The sequence below is a fragment of the Crinia signifera genome, chromosome 1 (genome assembly GCF_055691185.1).
Source record: "Crinia signifera chromosome 1, ASM5569118v1, whole genome shotgun sequence".
Classification (NCBI taxonomy): Eukaryota; Metazoa; Chordata; class Amphibia; order Anura; family Myobatrachidae; genus Crinia; species Crinia signifera.
Window position 1 is genome coordinate 372,857,644 of NC_139217.1, and position 21,787 is coordinate 372,879,430.

The 21,787-nt window shown below is 43.9% G+C and overlaps 1 protein-coding gene across 1 annotated transcript in view; it reads left to right on the forward strand.

Moving 5' to 3' along the window:
* The first annotated feature begins 3,247 nt into the window (after positions 1-3,247).
* ATP6V0A2 (ATPase H+ transporting V0 subunit a2) overlaps positions 3,248-21,787 on the forward strand; it is a 40,286-nt gene continuing 21,746 nt past the window's right edge. The window contains exons 1-6 of the mRNA XM_083151293.1: positions 3,248-3,605; positions 8,663-8,741; positions 17,433-17,530; positions 18,742-18,876; positions 19,312-19,412; positions 21,151-21,277. Of these exons, the coding sequence (XP_083007419.1) occupies positions 3,489-3,605; positions 8,663-8,741; positions 17,433-17,530; positions 18,742-18,876; positions 19,312-19,412; positions 21,151-21,277 (657 nt within the window). The 5' untranslated portion in view covers positions 3,248-3,488. The remainder of the gene's footprint in view (positions 3,606-8,662; positions 8,742-17,432; positions 17,531-18,741; positions 18,877-19,311; positions 19,413-21,150; positions 21,278-21,787) is intronic.

The window sequence follows — 21,787 nt, forward strand, 5'->3', positions numbered from 1 at the left end:
TATGAGGGCATAGCCAGCGCTCTGAGAGCTGCTGGCCATGCCCCCAGCCTCTCTGAATAGAAGCAGAGACACAAGTGAAATGGGAGACAGAGGCATAGATGGTAAAATAAGACGTGGCACACATTTGAAGGGGTAGAGGCGCAGGTGGGATAGATCCTAATGGGGGAAGTGTCATGAATGAAACAGCCAGGCATAGGCACCTACAATTAGCATTTGATGAGAGATTGGCTGCACTGCCTGACACTGCACTGTAGCATACCTCCCAAGTCCCAACATGACCCTCTCCAGGAGGGACAGAATGCTCTGGTCTTGGACTTCCTTGTTAATGTGTGATTACCTGTTCAAAACAGGTGATGGCAATGTGGTAAGAAAGGTGCTTCAATACAGGTGACAGTAATAACACACAGTGGCGTAAGTTCATCCCAGGGGCCCGGAGGCAAGATGAATGCCGGTGCCCCCCCCCCCCCAAAACTCCCAACATATTTTTATACATATACATACATGTATGGGGCTTGGAGGGGCGCTAGCATTCATCTTGCCTGCGGACGCCCGCTGGGGAGAGCCAGCGGGGACCAAACAAGAGCAGTTGAAAGCCAGACGCACAAAATGTTGATGCCCGGCAAGGGGGGAGCCAGCGTGGTCCTGGCAGAAGGGGGGAGCCAGGTGCACTCTATGGATGCCTGGTGAAGGGAGAGTCCAGCGGTGACCCGGCAGGTTAGAGAGACGCTATATAAAATATGTGTCTCAACCTCGGCTCACTGGCTGCCACTGCAGCGTCTCTTACCCGGCTCCCAGGTCCTGGCTTACTGCTGCATCAGTGGCTCGCTCACCCGCGCTGGCTGTGGCCTGCCTCCCTCCTGGCTCATCGTCGCTTTCGCTGGCTCTCACTAGCTCAGGCGGATGTCAGGCCCTTCCACGGAGCAGTGAGCAGCCAGCGACATTACAGGTGACAGGGTGGATCAGGGGAGGGGGGCGCTGCGCGGTGCCGCTTCGCGGCCACTGACTGCAAGGGGTGGGGGGCATCCCCACCAGCACCACTAAATCAAGGGCTGATCAGCGGAACATTGGGACTCGGAGGCAATGGAGCCAGTGCCCCCTTTGAGGCTGGCGCCTGGCGGCACATGACTCCATTGCCTCCGGGAGTTCCGCCACTGATAACACATTAAAAAGCAAGTCCAGGACCAGATAATTCTGTCCCTCCTGGAGAGGGTCATGTTGGGAGGTATGCTGTAGGGGTGAGGGTGCCTGGGAGGAGGAACACTGTTTAGTGGAGAGGGTGCCTGGAACTTACCAGGTTATTGAAGACTGCCTCAGTGCGCAGATCATCTACCACAGATGTGATGTGCATTCCAGTTCTGTGGCAATCTTAGGTGCTGGACCGCATGTGGCATCATCCTTCCTAACTGTCTGCAGACACTGGCTTCATGTTCCTCTCCCGACACAGCGCCTGCCGCCGCCCCTCCTGAACCTGTCCCCGGAGTAAACCAAGCATGGTGGTAGCGCTGAGGCACAGGACTTTACTTGCTCCTCTGAGGAGACAGATGCTAGAGGTCATATTTCACCTCTAGCATCTGTCAGGGAGCACAGCGCTGCAGCGTTACCCGGAAGTGCCGGGAGCACTTAGTGCCGTGCTCCCTGTCAGACGCTAGAAGTGAAATATTACCTTTAGCGTCTGTCTCAGAGGAAGGTGGTGTCGGGCGCTGGAGGGACAAACGGGCGCAGAGTGGTCGAGCCACCCGGATCGCTGCCGCGAGCTACCAGTCGCTCGCGAGCGACGGGTTGGCGACCACTGCACTAGAATATTATCTTTCCAGTGTGGCTGTTTGGAATGAAAATCTGGAAATCTCTGGTAACAAATCACAATCATCTGTTTGCTCCCAAATGCTGGAAAGTTAATGTTAAAATTGATTTAACCCAGGGGTTAAGGAACTTTTTTACCTTTGATCCCACAATATAAATCAATGGGGTAACGTCGGCGTATGATCTATCTATCTATCTATCTATCTATCTATCTATCTATCTATCTATCTATCTATCTATATATATATATATACTTCTCCTTTTATGCCGGCACTCTAATTATCAGTCCAACTGCCGCAGTGCTCTCTAAAAACAATCCATATTAGTCCAATAGAAAGAGGCATACAAACTCCATTTTAAATGCGTGAAAAAGAGTATAATTGGGCAAACACCCCCGTTCTCAGGATAACAGCCCCAACGTTACACAATGCAACCTGTAACATGTAAGTCTGTGTAACCACATTGTGTAACATTGCTGTTATCCTGAGGACGGGGGTGCTATCCCCCGAAAGCGCTCGATATATGTTTGCCCAATTATACTCTTTTTCACGCATTTAAAATGGAGTTTGTGTGCCTCTTTCTATTGGACTAATTTTTATATATATATATATATATATATATATATATATATATATATATATATATATATATATATATATATATGAGCAAGTCCCGGCACTCAGCAGCTGAATTCTGCAAAGACTTACGTGCGCTTCGTTCCCGTGTGGGACATGTATGGAAACAATCAAATGAAGTCACTCTAAGGTTTTCTCTACTGCACGGCGGCAGTAATCGAAATAAAGGAGATGACACTGTACTAGTGCAAATCATTGATTTGCACTAGTACAGTGTCATCTCCTTTATTTCGATTACTGCCGCCGTGCACCCGTCTTTTTAGTGCATGCGATGCCCGCGATTTTTTACCCCCGATGACCGCGATGGACATCGTAGGCGCCGTTCTAGGTAAAGAGTACCGATTAAAATAGTGTGCCTGAACCATGGGAGTGAAGCGAGCCATTCGAGTGGACAAGGTAACCTAATAATACGGTGTTCATGTCGACATATGTTGATAGACATAAATTTCTGTCAACCCCCCCTAATGCAGCTACCGGAGGGGCAGCAGGGATCTAAGATTCTTGCTGCAGCCCCTCTGTGATACATGCGGAGGATACTTTTTTTAAAAATATATTTGAATGGTGACTGGTAATGAGCTTAAAAAATACAAAAAACACCAATATCATGAATAAAATATACAGGATGTAGTGGTATTGGTAAACTGAGCCATAAATGCGGGGTAGACTTAACATTTGTGGTAATAAGCCGCAAATATTTAATAACAAATGTGTGCGCGAATATTACAACTACCATCGATGCCTCAGAATGTCACCTACATCGATGGTAACGGCATCGATGGTCGTACAGATGCACAGGCACACGGCACGGCATTACACCGTCTCCACTTCCGATTCGCTGCTACTGCTACACGTGGGCGGCTGAGCCGGAACTTCGCAAGTCCCGGAAACACTGCGCTGTCAGTTGTGTGTGTGTGTGAGTGAGTGTATGGGGGGAGCCGGAGAGGGGCAGCGTTGTGTACACACAGAGCAGCAGCGAGTGACCCGACCGGCAGAACCTGTGACAGCTCCGCTAATGCCACTGGTAGCACCACCAGACGGATATATACGTAGATAATGGGCTCCCTGTTCCGCAGCGAGACGATGTGCCTGGCACAGATCTTCCTCCAGGCAGGCTCTGCCTATGACTGTGTCAGCGAGCTGGGGGAGATGGGTCTGGCTGAGTTCAGAGATGTGAGTAGTGTTCTCCATGGGCTTATGTGCTTAAACTTTCTGTCTTTAATACTTAACATGAGGGACAAGCTTGTAAAATGTTTGAGGGTGTTCACAGTTCTAAATGTATCAGTAGGAGTGTGGGACCGGGTATCCCTCATAGATCCCTGCTGCAAGCTTCCAATCACAGAAAAAACCCTGGTACTTGTTCCCTAGCACGGCCACACCGATCAGAATCGCGGTCATCGGGGGTAAAATCGGGGCCATCGCGGCCGCTAAAAAAACCGGGTGCGATGGCCAGACGCGATGCCCGCGATTTCCCCATAGAGAACAATGTTAAATGCCTCAATTTACCCGCGATGACCACGATTTCCCATAGGAAACAATGTGAAATGGCTCAATTTAGCCAAATTATCATAGGGAACAATGGTAAATGGCCCAAAAACACCCCTGAACATTGAAATGTCCCCCCAAAAGTTATTGACGCCACCCCGCCATCAACGTGAACCCGAAGCGTGGCGAGCGGCGGCGGTACGCGTCCTCCGACCTTTTCATGCCCTACTATCCACTAGGGCGTGGAGTGAGAATAGAATAGTGTGGCGAGCGCACGCGGATACCTTCACAGTTATACGCGTCCCCTCGCGGGCTTCCCAGGTGTCCATGGCGACGCGGACACCTGGGAAGCCCGCGAAGGGACGCGTTTACCTGTGAAGGTATCCGCGTCCGCTCGCTGCGCTCGCCACACTATTCTATTCTCACTCCATGCCCTAGGGGATAGTAGGGCATGAAAAGGTCGGAGGACGCGTACCGCCGCCCCTCGCGGCCTCGCTGCGCTCGCCACGCTTCGGGTTCACGTTGATGGCGGGGTGGCGTCAACTACTTTTGGGGGGACATTTCAATGTTCAGGGGTGTTTTTGGCCCATTTACTATTGTTCCTATGCTGATTTGGGTAAATTGATCCATTTAACATTGTTCCCTATGGGGAAATCGGGGGCATCGCGTCTGGACCATTTAAGCATTTTTAGGTGCACACGACGCGACCGACCCGATTTTTCAATGCATTTCAATGGAAAAATCAGGGGCATCGCGTCGGTCGCGTCGCAGGCCACTCAAATTACCCCCGATGGCCAAGATATGTGGCCGTGCTAGGAAACAAGTACCGAAACCCTTATAGAGACCTACTGTATGGGGCTTTCTTGCTGACTTTACCAAGCACCAGAATACAAAACATCCCAAATCTTAGGGCTCTAACAGTGTTTTTAACATTACCTTACTATTCAACAAAGTCTCTGTTGATATCCTCATTGAGTATCACGCTATAGGGAGCAGGCCATTAATCTGGGACTAAGTAAAAACCGGACCCGGACCACACTCCGGACCGGACATCAAAATCTGCAGTCTGGAGCTTGTAGGGTCCGGTCCGAGGGATGTCTTGTCCGGGGGGTCCCTGTGATAGCTATCACCAGGGACATGGGGCAGGGGAGATTACAGCCTCCCCGGGTGGTCCGGACCGTCTGTTTTTTGCTACATGCCCGTACCATACAGGGAGACTTTATTCTACCCCTCCTCCTCTACCTGGTGACAGGTGTGACAGGCAGCCCCCCCCCCCCGGACAGAACACCCCCCGGACCGGAGGCTACAAGCTACAAAATGCAGAGTTTGCTGTCCGGTCCGGGGGTTTTGTCCTGGTCCGGTTTTCACCCATACCCCATTAATCTCTATAGTGCTTTAGGGCCCCATTTAAGAAGGATCACATATACAATGTGGGTGGATTATTACCGCCCAGGGTTGCATTGTAATATGCAATCCTATCGCAGGGATGTATAGCCCTGCACACGCAGCGCCAGGGCTCTGGGAGGAGCCTATCCCTGTGAAGCGCTCAGCTGGGGGGGGGGGGGTTTGTTAGCGCACTGACACCTGCTGACGGCCCTGCCCCGCCTTTAGTGTGGTCTGTAGCCCATAGTCTATAATGGGCTACTGCCATCTCAGAGTGGCAGTAGCCCAGGGACCCAATGCAATGCTGCCTGATATTTATACATTGGCCAGATTATCATCCCCCATAGAAACCTATGGGCGATGCAGCTGCCGACGGAGCAGGAGGGATCGGTGGTAACTCTCGGTGGATACTTGCAGTATTTGCAGCTAGAAAAAGAAATGGGCAGACACCTGAGTGTCTGTTAGGGGCGCCTGTATGTGCGGTTAGGCCTGCAGCAATCAAATAGAGGGATTGTCAGTCCCTACAAATACAAAGAAAACAAGGTAGGGAGACTGCGCAGAATTGATGACAGAACAAGAATGTGATAAAAAAGTAACAATACTAGTTTAATAAAACATACATTTATAGTATATAATGTGCAATTGCATGGGGAAGGGGTTAAAAATGTAAAAATTGGGATAATGAAAAAGCTGCGTCCAGGACTCAATGATGTCACCTTATTCTCTGGCAAGTGGAGAGGAAGAATGTGGACATTTGTTTAGTCCTCCTTGACACTGGGACATGAAAACCTTTTTACAGAGTGTCCTCCAAGTAGGGACTATGATGGTAAAGTCCTTAATATGGATTCTCTGTGGTGTGTGGTTCTGCTTTGAACCATGTAAGGGTACCTTAGAAAGGTGGCGTTCCTTCAAACGTGGGTACTCCAAGGTGAAAGTAGGTGGATGAGTGTCCCAGTCTTGTACTCCTCTGAAAACGAAATGGTACAAAATTCTTTTTCCTTTTGCCAAGGTGGTGTCTGGGTATGCAGCAGAATGGAGGGGGTGGGTGGCTGGGTCGCCTGGCCAACGCGTTTCACTGCTTGGGAGCAGCTTTTTCAAGGTGTATTTGCAGCTAACCCTCGAAAATGTTTTTTTTTTATTTTTTTTAATGGAGCTGCAGAATGGCCACCAGTAACGAAAACCTCCCTCGTCTGAATATGCAGGATGAGGGAGTGGGTCATTAAAGATATTCAGTGTAAACACTAGGCGATATAGAAGATATCGCTTATAAGGGCACGTCTGAGCGAAATCTGTTACTATATCGGTGTGTGTGTGTGTGTGTGTGTGTGTGTGTGTGTGTGTGTGTGTGTGTAGGGCTTTATTGCAGTACAAGAAATAGAAGGTTTCATGTTAGAATACTTCTGACAACAAAGCCTTTGAAGTATAATACTGTAAAGCTGTGGGGGGAAAAAATGATCCTGTTGATATTACCCATTAGTAGGCCTAATTCAGATTTATCTGCTAATGAGAGAATTTGCGAATAGACCACACATGCGTACCATATGCATTGCGCTTCCATGTGAGAAATTAGCAACTGAAAATGATCATGGATTGTAAATGTAAACCTATGGCAGTTTGACTGACAGGAAGCTGGTGTTTGGGGCTGGTAACCTGCCTGCATGTGTCAAAAGAAACACAGGTGTTTTTTTTCTGGAGGGTCTGTGACATAAGCAATGACCACTTCCACCCTTTCTCTGTTACAGATTTGTGGAAGCCTCAGACCTACTCACATTTTCACAGACCGTAAAATTATGGTAGTGTCTAGATCCCCTTCAGTTTTGTCAATTTTCCCATCATGCACTGGGTCCAAGTATACCTGGAGGGGGAACATAAATCTGTGGCGAGCAAAGAGAGCCACCGTGCCTGAAGCGTAGCGAGACCACGAGGGTACAATGCAGCTCAAATAAAGAACCTACACCTACGTGAATTACAGATAAAATAAAATATCGAACAACTCCCCCCCCCCCCCCCCCCCCCCTTTACTGAAGTTCACATCCTGTAATCCAAATTGAAGGGGATCTAGTCTCTACTGTAAAATTATTGGTACTTCCTCATCTTTGTGGCCACTGCTACACCAGTTAAGTTAGCTGCTATATTCACCATTGCCCTCCGCTATGTAAGGATTTTCGGCGAGGGAACCGTTACAAATCCTGTGTTCATGCCACCCTCCTGTGTCCACGCCACCATCTTTTACCTTTAGTAAAGTTATGGCGAGCCCGAAGCGTGGCGAGCGGAGGATGATGCTACGTAAGTTCAGTAGCATAAGCGGTGGCCGCAAAGATGAGAAAGTACCAAATTATTTTTATGGTTCATGAATTGCGTATGGATTTGTGAGTGGATACCGACTAGTGATCCATTCGGAATTTTCCCCAATTTTGCAAAGGGCGTTTTTCACTTTCTGTCCTGGCTGTGGCTTATTCCTTGCAGTAAAGGAAGGAAACTAGCCGAGGCTAGTATAGAGCGCTTTCCAGGAGTTGTTTAATCAGAATAGCAGCTGCTTATGGGAGTAGTCCGCTCCCAAACAAGGAAAAAATAAAATGAAGCAGCGCTGAATATTAACAGTATAACAATATTTAAAAGCAAGAATTAGTAATACTAAAAACAATAATGCTAATAACACATTAAAAGAACCATATGGTATAAAATAAATGTTTGAATGGACCCAATTGTATAGTCACCAATTTCAAGGGTATTGAGACCTGCTCTGATCCTGGGGAAAGGTGCGAGGAAGTCCTTATTGGCCACTTGGTGGTATCCTGAAGCTGATATGGTGGACTACAAGTTTTATTTATTCCTTGCAGTACACTGCAAATTCTCACATTAGTGGTGAAATCTGAATTAGACCCTGTATTCTGGACAATCTCAAGATTTTTTCAGTTATAAGAAATTAAAATGATTTTGGTGTAAAGCTGCCCATACATCTACAGATTTATTGTCAGATCTGGCTGGTTGGAACAAAACCTGGTAATGGATGAGAGCAAATGACAGTTGACCATTTGCTTTGAAATGCTGGAAAACTGCAAACTGTCATTCAGCTACTACCAGGTTTTTGGTCTAACCAGCCAGATCTGACAATCTTTAGATGTATGGCCAGCTTAAGACTCAATAATTAATCAATATCCCCCAAGGTATATGAACATTCAGATGTGATTACCAAGAGCCCTGCTCTCTGGAACTTATGATCTCTTGGTGTGGCGTGTTATTAGTGTATTGGTTGGCCAGAATATCTGACCTATTATTAAATTTGTGTACATTCTTCTTCTAGTAATCAGGAAATCCCTGTATCTGTTACTAATGTTTTTTTTCACCTCTTTTAATTACAGCTCAACCCTCATGTAAGTGAGTTCCAGAGAAAATTTGTTGGTGAAGTAAAGAAGTGTGATGAACTGGAAAAAATATTAAGTATGTGATGTAGATAGAACACTGTTTTGCATAAGGTTAGGTTATTGCACTTCCTTTGTAATTATGTGGGTTAAAGGGATCTATAATTAAAAGAAAATGTGGGTCATACACTATTTCTGATCCCATCATAAATGATGGTCTAGGTTGACATTGACTAAAGGTGCCCATACACGGGGCATTTGTGCTGTGCGATGCGCGCTCCCGTCACAAATCTCATCGCACAGTACAAAAAGTATGTGCTGCATATACTTTTTGTACTGCCTTCTTATCGCATCACACGCAAAACACATGCGATCCAGCCCATAACGGGTGCAATCATCTCACCGTGTATGGGCACCTTAAAAATTGACGCAAGCAAAATGCCGACATGCCAATGATCGACACAAGGAAAAGGTTTGCTTTTACTTCATGATCCAAGTAGGCTTAGAGGGGGAATATAATAGTGTTCCAAGTGAAGCAAATCGGGACACTAATATGGTGTCCATGTTGACAAAAAAATAATAATAATTATATATATATATATATGTATATATACCTCTTGCTTGCTAAGCTTCTGCTTAGTACCCATTAGACTATTGAGGTGCATAGTGTGATCCGATTTATATGTCTAAAGGGCACATCAGCAGCTGAAATGAAACATTCTCCACATGCCCCCAAGCACTAATATACAAGATTGATTGGTAAGATGCATACACATGGGTCCTTATTCTGGTCCACACGCAACCTTGCCAAATTCGCAGTTTTGTATGTGGATTAAATGCCGCCTGCAGTGCCAGCTGCCTCGCACTCGCAATCCCCCACACGGCTGCAAATGGATGATTTTACATAATCATCCATTCCCAGCCTTGGGTGCGGGGGAGACATTTCTCAGCGCTCACAGATTATGGTGTCTCTTATCTGCATGTGCCCTGTGCAGGAATCAGACGGGCAGCTGACATCCGCTGCCTGCACCCATGTCAACGGGCAATTTGCATGAGAAATCTCGCTCCCACCCTGCATCTGCACATGCGTGCAAACCAAAATAAATTAGTAACCCCCATGGTGTGATTTCAGACTATTAAAAAGGAAAACTAGGACTGTCCTTTAGGGGTCAGAACTTGGGGGCGCCTGCCAGGAGTTGACCTTCCAGCAGCTGCTCGATTAGAGGGGTAGTTAGTCCCGTATATAGTAGAACGAAGAATAAAAGAAAATTTGAGCAGCGCACATGTCATGAGATCCAGTGAAAAATCAATTAAAATCGTTTGGATGATCTTTAACACAATTTTTGAATTTCTAACCATTAAAATTAATTTGTATAAAATCACACAATATAAAGCCACCCTGACGAAACGCGTCAGCAGCTGCTGGGCCACCCCCTCTTCACACTTTTTACCTCGGATTGCAGTCCGAACCACTACTACTTCCATCAAGGACTTTACTACAGTGCTCGTCATCTAAGTGACATCCCTCTGGCACCCACCATCTGCCATCCACTCAAGTGGACTGACTGAGTACTACACCCAGCAAATGCTCGGTCCAAGATGGCACAAATTACTGACAAAGTGCAGACTTGGTGGAGGACTCACATACCCTACATAGGGTGTTAAATATTTCACTCTTACTATGCTATTCCAGGGGTATTATAGGAACGGTCTCTCCGGCATTCATACAAACCAAAGGGGGTTTCCCAAGATTGTTTTTAATTTTTTTTATATTGTGTGATTTTAAACAGATTTCTTTTAATGGTTATAAATTAAAAACAGTGTTAAAGATCATCCAATTGATTTTTCATTGGTTCTCATCACGTGTGCGCTGCTCAAATGTTCTATTCTTCTTTGTTCCAATTTTGACTATAGTCAAAATCAAAAGACAAGTTTGCACAAATCGCACTGTGTATACAGCTTGCGGTGCCGATGCGTACCCCCGTGGGATCGGTTCTGCAAGAAAAAATAGACTGCGGCCAAGCTGATTTTTCACTAGTTTGTATACAGTCTAGTGTTCTAGTGTAGTCAAAATCAGCCATAGTCTAAATCTAAAATGAATATATACAAAATATAGACCGTGAATTGTGAATCCATTAACTGCTGTAATTTGCCACAGTTAATTGGATACCAATTTAAGTGCTTTATATAATTGATCTTATATTGATAAAAGAGTACTAACTGGCCAGTTTTTAGAAAAAGACAAGAAAGTCAATCCCACATATAAACACCACAAGTGTGTTGCAGAATCTGCAATGGCTTTAGTGTTTCATTGTAAATTCTAAGGTACTTGTTTCCTAGCACGGCGCCCATCGCATCGTATACCATAAGCCATACAATGGTATGCGATGCGATGTTACGCGATGGCAGCCGATGTTATACAATTTTAAATCGTATACCATCGCATTGTATGCCATATACAATGGTATACGATTTAAAATTGTATAAGCACCCTAATGGATGTTTTCAATGTTAAATGGGCCCCAAGATTATTAATTGTATAAGCACCGTAAGGGGTGCTTACAATGTTAAAAGCACCCCCACGCCACCCCCACTATCAACGCCAACCCGAAGCATGGCGAGCGCAGCGGTACGCGTCTTCCGACCTTTTCATACCCCCACCATCCACGTCGGCATGGAGTTGATTTTAGATAGTGTGGCGAGCGGACCCCGAATACATGTAAAGTTATAAGTGTCCCCTCGCGGGGCACGCTGCGCTCGCCACGCTTCGGGCTCGCCACACTCTATATAATCAACTCCACGCCGACGTGGATAGTGGGGGTATGAAAAGGTCAGAGGGCACGCACCGCCGCCCCTCGCGGGCTCGCCACGCTTCGGGTTGGTGTTGATAGTGGGGGGTGGCGTGGAGGTGCATTTAACATTGTAAGCACCAGTTAGGGTGCTTATACAATTAAAAATCGTATAGGGTGCTTAAATCGCATCGCATGCGGCTATATGGCATGCAATGCAATGCATAAGATGCCATACGACTGAAAATCGTGGGCGCCGTGCTAGGAAACAAGTACCAATTCTAATATTGAATATAATTTATGGACACATATATTGAATCCCCATGCAGTTCCTGTTCCCTGCATGGGGTGTCGCTGTCTGCTGTGGTGGTTCTAGCACAGGTCTGGTTTGCATATCAGTGCTGATATACAGTTCACACTGTGCTAGAAACACTACAGCAGACATAGATACCCCAGGCAGGGAAGAGTACCTGCCTGTGTTTTCAAAGATGGTGGGTGCTAGAATGAACACTAATAAGATATAAAAAATAATTATTTGAGAGACTAATTCAGCACATCCGCAATAGTCATGATCTACCTTGATCACAATGCATATTAATGGTGAACTTTTTCATTTGCATCAGTAGGAGTCATTTGCTTTATAGGAGGCACTAGGGGTTTGGTAGGTTCTGTCAGCAGTTACAGCAAGGACAGAATAGTTGCATGAAGTAGTAATACTTTATTAAGCATTTAACTGTTATACAGTAACTGTTGTGAGATCACCTATATACGTTAGTATGTAAGCATAGTTCCATTTAACCCAAATGATGATTAGTGCTTGTGGCCTCTTTGTTTAAGGAGCCCAAAACCAGTGTTGGTGGCGGCTGACAATCTTTAAAAAAAAAAAACCAATGTGGAAAAACAGAAGTGAATCAGGTCTTTCACTACAATTAAATCTAAATATGACATAAGTTACAATGTACTTAATATAATATTTTTCTAAATCTCTCAGTAAGTAACTTGGCCGAGCGGTATTGTGAGAAATAATATGGATATTCTTGTAAGCCGGAATACAAAAAAGGTTGGGAAACACTGAGTAAGGGGACTCTACCCAAGAAGAGATGTGTTGCATATAAAAAATGTTTTTCCTGGTTGCATAGCCTAGTAAGGGAGTTTAAGCTTAAGCATATTGGGGCAGATGTATGAACTAGCATTTATGCACTTAACGCTGGTTAACTGGGAGGGATTACGTTTTTCTAATGTATTATGTTAATGGCGATTAAATAAGACCAAAGAAACAATAAGTGAAAAGCGTAGGTTACGTACTATGTCCGTAACCAGCGTACCCTTTAAACCTAACTACGTGCGAACAAAACGTAGCGCAGCGTAGCGTACCTTTATTGTGTATTACACACTAAAGAACCAATACCTTAATAAGAGATCCCTTCGCAGTAATTTGTCTCTAATCTGCAAATATACCTTTGAGGACAGTGTCCGTAATATACCTTTATCGCAGAGTGCGAATAACAGACACAACCACAGTATAGAAGTAAGGAGATAGAAACTCCGTAAAAAAAGATGTATTTAAGTCCCTAATGGACAAAAGGGGGTTACAGGAATAGAAAATACAGGTATTACAAGTGATACAAAAGTCTAACAATGAGTATAATAAACAGGCTCTACTAGGGGAAGAAAATACATATACAGGATACAATCAGCCAACAATACAATGAAAATAAGTACTGTGAATGCAACCGTTTACCGTCCCATCAAATATGCGCAGCGCAGTCCGGTCGGAGCTCGCTATCGTTCAGGGTTGAACTATAGCCCGGTCGAAGGTCAGGGAAAGGAAGATGTGCCGAAGTGACCAAGGCCGCCCTGGGTCACCTATCTTAAAGGGTCAGAAGGGGGAGGTCAAAGGCCATTCCTATTGGTCGGGGGTCGTATGTCAGGTTCTCTGTGATTGGGGGTAAAATGATGCACCTGGTTTGAATAGGTGCAGGGGAGTGAACTTTGGAGTTCTTTGTTTGTTGGTATCGTCGTCAGGGGTTGTAAATAGCAGTAGAAACCGGTTACAACTAGATTCCTTTGTTGTACACTTTTAAACAGAAACTATCTTAGAGTTATGGATTTTGTCCATAACTATCGGACCGTATGTATTGCGAAATATTCGCAATGACCGGAATACTGCGCATAAGAAACGGAACGTAACGATACTAAACATGATACAGACGGATGTATGCAATGCTAACTAAGCTATGTGTGGCGTTCTAAACCTTTAACTATATTTTATTTAGTGTCAGTATGTTCTTATGAATTTATGTGTAATAGTATGGCTACGCTTCTGGTCCACTTTGTCACACAGACTCGGGTATGGAAACTTTATTTGCGCAACTCTGCGAACCAAAATGGCGGCCATACTATCCTAAAATGGCGTGTATGCAACTCGACTTTAACAATTACTAGCGCACCCAACGTGTTCTAGGGACAGCCTGCCGAGTATCGATGATTGCGATGTCGGTCACAGTGTTGGGATTGCAGCGATATGCTGAAGGCATCTGTTCTACTGAGACATCTCTTTCGTGCCCCTACTTCTGTTTGGACAGAAATACAATACTGCTTGCATGCAGCGTTTCATTTCAGTCAGACACTGAACCTGATTCAGAGATATCTCCCATCCATGTTGATAATATGATGTCTCCATTTGTGCTGTTTTCCAATTAGATTGTAAGCTCTCTGAATAACAGATCCCTTTCTCCTCTTGTGGTCATGGCTGCATTTCAGCTGTCTATATGTGTATTATTTTCCGTGTTTTGGCAATGACCATAATAATCAAGAACTCTACAAAGGTTCTCCAGTTCTTATAGATTCAGCAAAGTACTTTTAGTATAGTAATAGTTTCTTTGTCAGTGGTTCACATTTAATGACGTTTGTCACAAGTTGCAGCTTATCTGACTCATGACCTGTGTTATCTAATCAATCCCTCAGCGTATGCAGCCACGTGGAAGCCGTTATATGATCTGATTTAATTAGTCATTGTGGAAATGGGATCAAATACAAAACAAATTCTTATTTGAGCAGTAAAGCTGGGTAGACATTAGCCGATTATCGTTAACGATATGCAATAAAAGTATCATTAAAGCACTAACTTGTAAAAGATGGATATCACAGAAGGACAGTTGCTTTATATAATGTATCTACAAACTGTTATTAGATGTTACTTTTAAGAATAATACACTGATCAGCCATTACATTAATATTACAGCCAGAAATGATCACTGATCATATCGTTACAGTGGCATCTGTCAAGGGGTGGGACATATTAGGCAGCCAGTGAACACTACGTTCATTCAGTTGATGTGTTGGAAGCATGAAAAATGGGAAAGTGTAATGCTGTGGACACACTGTGCGGTTCTAGCTATCGATTTCCACTATATAGGCATAATCGAATAGAATGTTAGTCAGAATTGCACCTTGTTCAGCCACATTCGATGCTGATGCGCGTCTGTGCAGGCAAGTCTATCTTGATTTTATGGCCTTTAGAATATATTTGGCCTAGGGCTAAAGAGCAAGATAGTCTAAAGCCGGCCATATAGTGCAACAATTTCAGGCCCAAATGCAGGATTTCGACAGCTTGTGCGATGCATTGTGTGTGTTTTTATGCACTTTGTGAATTGTTTTGGTAAGATTATGATCTAATGCGCAGGCCTGCAGGTTGTGAGATGGATTGTATGATCTTATGTGAGGCAGACGTGGCCAGATGCACTAAGCTTCAAAGTGAAGACTTTGCTTGAAAAATGTCGGGCAGGAGCTGATTGGCTGGCTATTTATCACTCTCCATTTTAACACTTTTAAAGGTTAGTGCATCTGGCCCAAAATCTGAAGATGCTACTAATGAGGTGTATGATGGCAGTTGCAGATCTTGTGATATTACACACATATGGTCTATCCTGTGTCTGAAAAGCTGCCAGGGAGCTCAAGGGAAATCGGGACATGATCTGGATTGGATGCTGGTCGTCCTAATGTATGGCCAGCGTAAAGTGCAGTTAGTCAAAGTTGGCCATGAGCCAATGGCGAAGTTCCCAGTATACAGTGACCAGTACTGAAAGTAGTCCAAGTAGGACAATCTGTGAACCTGTGACAGGGTCATGGGTGCCCAAGGCTGTGCGTATGTAGTGAAGGCTAGCCTGTCTGGTCATATCCCACAGAAGAGTTTGTTTTGGTGTCACAAGGGGGAATCTTTACAATATTGGGCAGGTGGTTTGAAGGTTATGGATGATTGGTACATATACATGGCATATTCTTCCCCATTGGTCTTCTAATCCAGACATTTTTGTAAACCTTTTTGTTTTAGGTTTGTCATCTGCACAAACCCATGCTTCTCATACAAATACTTAGTTCATGTGTAGTGATTGGATAACAATTAAACGCTGTTTATAATCAATTAGGGCTGTAACACAGAGTGCTATGTACATGTGGATATTTGCTGTACAGCTGTGTCATGTGAGAACCACAGTGATGTCATTAACAGAGTTCATACATATGGGTCAATCCAATTATGTGTAAATTGCGGTTAAAATGCCGGCAACATCATCTCCAACCCCTGAGCCCTAATGAACTGGAAAAATTGATCTGTGATGCAGATTTGGAAGCACTCTGGACAAGGCCGCTAAATCATAATAAATCACTGTCATGAAATGCATTGGGCATGTAAATGTCATCCAGACCATGTTGAGTTGTATGACTGCCAGTGTGGAGTCATGAACATTTTATTCACACTCTTACGGCATATTGTTGTATTTGTTTTGTTTTTTCATGTTCTTCTAGATCAACTGAAAGGTTTTTGAGGTTCAACAATCTAAACTCTGTTTTGCAATTGATTTTGAAGGTGCTTTTCATGTGTTACACTTTTACCAATACAGCGTGTTGCATTTGAATATTGACTTCGTATTAGGGCTTGTACTGTTCTAACTGCTAAATTGCTCTAAACCATTAAAGCTGGATAAGCATATTAAAAAGAGCATCAAATGTTCTTTTGGGCACAACATGGCTATTTAAAATTTGATTGTCCTGTTTAATGTGTAAAGCTGGGCACAACCATCCCCATCGCCCTAGATTGTGTACATTCTGTACACACTGCAGCGATGTAAATGAAAGATGGAATGAGCACTGCTCAGTCCTTCATTACCACCCATAGTGTCACTAGCTAGGTTTGATGCGCAGCACATCCTATTGTCGTCACATGTGAATGCAGGAGCTCTCATATCACTGGTACACGATGAGCGTTATGCAGGTTTGATTTGCCCAATCGGATTGCTTAGTGCGAACCCAGACCATTTTTCTTCTGTATTAATTACTAGTGCAATGGGTTATATTAGTGGAAGCATGTTTAAACCATTCCTAAACAACATTTTCTCAGTTTTACGCCTTTTACCAGCATGTCTGTATTGTGTGTCATTTTTTAATTCTTAATGTTTTTCATGTATTTATCAAGCTTTTAGACTCTCCTTGACCTTGCAAAGCTTCAAAAGGACAATGGAAACCCACCTGTTCATCATACCCTCCCACATAACCTAGTACTAAAGCCACTCTCCCTACCTGTCGCCTCATGTTTGGGTCATCCCTGCCATAGTCTCTTCCTGCCTTCAGGCCTCCTTGCCTGCACATTGTCACCTGTTGGTCTGCCCTTCCCTCTAGATTGTTATATTAGAGCAGCTCTCTCCTACTCGGCGACCATCTATACCCACATCTCTTCTCATTAACTGCAGCCTGCCCCTATTAGTACGCAGACAACTCCTCTGCTTCCCTACATCTCAGCTGTATTGTGTACAGAATTGTGCTGCTAGTTTAGTTTTTCAGTTTGTTTAGTTCTGCTTACCCTGTATTATTCTTATGTGTACCATATGTATGTGTCTTTAAACTACTTGTGGTGACTTTATAAGTAAATATCTTTAGTAGTAATAAAGTTGTACAAAAGAGGTTCTCCTTTCTGCTTCTACTAGGATATCTGGTCCATGAAATCCACAAAGCTGACATTCCTGTCCCAGAGGGAAGTGTGCTGCCAGCAGCCCCACTCCCAAAACATGTGCTGGAAATTCAGGTAAATCTGCCTTTGGAAGAATCATCCTACAGTAGTTACTTTTATCATTCAGGTCTGGAATGTGGCTCACGTGATGACACCTGACTTACACAAATGAAATGTAAAGGTGATCGTCATGAAAATATACATACTTGTCTCATTTCTTCCATTTGCAATGGAATATTGTTTGAAATGAAGTATTTTAATGTGTGGTACAAGTCTACATTATCAATTCATTCTGGAATACTTCAAGATCCATAGTTTTGGCCATCTGTGCCACCATTTTATATCCATAACCTAGGGGACAGGCTCTCGTCTGTTCATCTGCCAGCTGAGCCCACTGACTCCGGTGCTGTGCATGTTTTCTGGCCTGGTGTCCCCTCCTGCAGGCCTTCCACACAGGCATGTGAGTTTAAAAAAAAAAAATCTGTGAGTTTGGCCAACATGTTGTACATCTGCCAAACTCAGACGGTATTATGTTTTGCCAACAGACTGTTGTATATGAGGGGGAGAATAGGAGTGTTAAGAGGGTTATTCAATCCTGGGTCATGACTGTCGATCCGTCCCGACAGCCTCTTCAATGCTGTTGGGAAAGACCGCATTGAATAGGCGATTGGCATTATTGGTCATGGTCCCTCTTTTCTTTAAGGAAAATGTAATTAGTGGTGGTGGCTTCAGCAGATGTGAGAGGCTGCAGTATTCTCCTGTCCAGGAGGTTGGACCAATCCACTGGGGATAACTGTCTAATTAGTGAGATCATGTAGAGTTTGCATTGCATAAAAGCCCAGGAGGAGTCCAATATACCTGTGCATAGGGCAGAAGTTTCAGTATAAGGCATTAGTCTATGGGCCTGTGTATCAATCAACTATTGGGTGGAAGAAACCTCACCCAGGGCCAGATTCTCTAAGCTTCAAAAGTGATGAAATGGAGTGTGATAAACAGCCAGCCAATCAGCTCCTGTCTAACATTTTTCAAACAGTCTGTGACATGGCAGGTAGGAACTGATTGGCTGGCTGTTTATCACTCTCCATTTTATTAATTTTGAAGCTTAGAGAATCTGGCCCCCAGTCTCCAGAAATTGAAGGGATTGGGAAGCCGTACTGTCCAGAAAAGCAGTGAGGGCATTCTAAATGACAATTTTTATAATGTTTTACTCTCACCACAGGAATAATCATCTTTCCCAATCTTGGCATAGGGGTTTACTTTCCATAGCTTTTCTACTTCCTCTACAGGAAAAGCTCCAGAAGCTTGACTCCGAGCTGAAGGAAGTGAACAGGAACAAGGCGAAGCTGCAGAGAAACTTTCTGGAGCTGACTGAGTATAAACAGATGTTGCGAGTGACCAAGTCTTTCGTTCAAAAATCTGAGGTACACAACTATGGAAGTTTACAGGCAATGCTGGCAAACTTCTCGTGTCATAGGACCGTTGTAACTGGCAGGTCCTGTTGTCATGGGACCACATAGTACCCTTGTAGTGGTTATCCATATGCTGGATGATTATTTGTACAGTGTGCAAACCAATTATGTTATAGCCTTGTTTAGTGGTTTAATCTGATTTCCCCAAAATTTCCTTGTCAGTACTTTAAAAAGTAATGTCTTTTTTTAAAAAAATGCATTTTTTAGAGTTTTCTCCATAGAAGCTAATAAAAAAAATAATTTTCAACTATATAAATAAAACGCCAGAATAGATTTTGATTTATTAAATCAAATTAGAGGCATTTTGTTAAATGATACCTTGTCCTTTTATATCCTTGCAGTTTTGTTATTGTTTTTTATTACATGCAAAGTCTGTCTTCCCACTAGCCTGAAACGTCTCCCCAAACCAGTTATGAGGAATTTCCCACATTAGAAAAGGACTACTTAATGGACTGTTCCTCTATGCAGAGACTTGGGGCAAAACTAAGGTAGGTAGTGATGGCTGCCTGTTGACCACAGAGCAAAGATGTTCTATTTCTCAGCTTAAACATCTGTCAAATTCTTGTAGTGCTACAGTAATCACAAACTTGTGGAACAGAAAACAGAAGGCTAAACAATGCTGTCCATGTAATTCTGAATGCTCCCTCCATATACTTACTTCTCTATGCTAGTGAGGTGCATGTGAAAATGTATCAATGCAGAGTAACAAAAGAAGACTAGAATTATGTATGATTGGTTTTATCCTCCCAATATTTTCTCCAAACATTGTTAATTCCACGTGCTGTGGTCAGTGCGGATTCAGTATGAAATCCCGGCTGTGGTCAGTGCGGATTCAGTATGAAATCCCGGCGGTCGGGATCCGGCGTTCAAAATCCCGACGCCGAAATCCCGGCAAGGGGGGGACTTGGATCGCCCCCCCTTGCGGGCTCGCCACGCAGTGGGCCCGGTGCCTCGCTACACTCAGCACGCTAATTTATTCTCCCTCCAGGGGTGTCGTGGACACCGTCGGAGGGAGAAAGTGTCGGGATTCCAGTGTCGGATTCTGAATGCCGGGATCCCGACCGCCGGGATTTAAACTGCATCCCGGTCAGTGCAATTATGCAGAGCTGAGAAGATGGCCAACACTGCAAGTAAATACCAGATTATTAGCACCAGCAACCCTATTACCTGCAGAGTGTAGAGACCTATGTTCTCTATGCTTTGTTTGCTACAGCACTATAGATCACCTTGTTAGGGGACTTTTAATATATTCACTATATGTTACATTGTATATATAGTGGAACTGTGGAATTTCATATCTTAACTCTGCACATTGTCTCATTAATGGTACAGTGGGTAATTTAAATTTTTTTCCCATTTTATGCCCATTGTTATTACACTTTAACCTTGAAGGGTAACTGCAGATCATTTATTGTATGTTCTGTGAAAAAGGGTAATATTTGACTTTTGGGTATGGAGAGATGCTACCCCAGAGGTGTCCAACCAATCAGAGGCAATAAGCCAAAAAATATGTTGGGGTAAGACAGAGCCGATACAATGCAAAAAAAAATGGGCGTGGCCTATCTCCCACACACCCACGCCCAATTTTTGCATCTTTGGAATTACTTTTGTAGGAGCGAGATCTTGGGTGAGATTTAATGGGATGAGAGTTTCAGAAAGTGAGAGATTTGGTGAGAAATCTCCAGTTTTTTTAAAGTGGCAATCATTTACACTGCAAAACCAGTTTGATTTTGGAGTGTAAATGATTGCCGCTTTAAAAAAACTGGAGATTTCTCACCAAATCTCTCACTTTCTGAAACTCTCATCCTATTAAATCTCACCCCTTGTGTCAAACCTCATTTTTTTTGTTAGGCTAAAATTGAGGTAAGCACATTACTATTTTTGTTTTCAATAATTTATTTAAAATTCTGGCTCATATATGCGGGTGAAGCTACTTGCAGTAATTCTCTCGCATGTATGTCTGTAAGAACAGATTGATGTTTTGATATCACTTGTTTCAGTGTTGAAAAAACTAACTCACAAAGGTAAGTAGACAGCCTCCACAACCGATCTGCCGCCGCACCGACTCTGTCCAGTACCCACACCAAGCCTTTCACCCCTCGCTTTCTATATAGTATAAACATTTAGGATCATTTTGCATATAGAACATCAGTATGTTACCTGGTACATTATGATCCTAGAAGGTAATACATTTTGCATTCTAAAATATAGCTTTCTTTTCTACAGCTTTATCTCCGGCTTAGTACACTGTGCAAAACTACAATCCTTTGAGAAAATGCTATGGAGGGTATGCAAAGGCTACACCATCCTCACATACCGGGAGGTAGATGAGTTACTGAAGGACCCGGACACTGTGAGTTGAACACTTTCTATTTTTTTTTGTTATATAAATTGTTCTTTATTGAAGCATGAGATACAGTAAATGTATTTTAATTGTATAGAACACAATATATGGTCATTACAAATTTGTATACAAGAAAAAATAAATGAGTTCCAGCATACGTTTGGTAGCAATGGAACACTTTCTATTTATTTGCTGGGTAGTGGTGTCTGAAGAATTTTGAAGCTCTCCCGGAATATCCATGAGACTCCTAACTTTTGGGAGACCAAGATAGAGTCCAGAGAGAGTGGACTGTCCTCCCACATGCTGCCCATTTCCCAAGTGAAGTGGGTGGGCTGTGGGCTTAATGATGTAATTTACATTGAATTGTGTCACTCCCCACTTTGCAATGCCGCACATCCTACAGTAATGCTTAGGTGTCTCCATAGCAGGGAGGCATTAGATACATTGGGGGGTATACAATCACCGGCGATGGGGGAGATGTCCCCTGGGCCCTATTCAATGCTGTCTTCCTCGACAGCA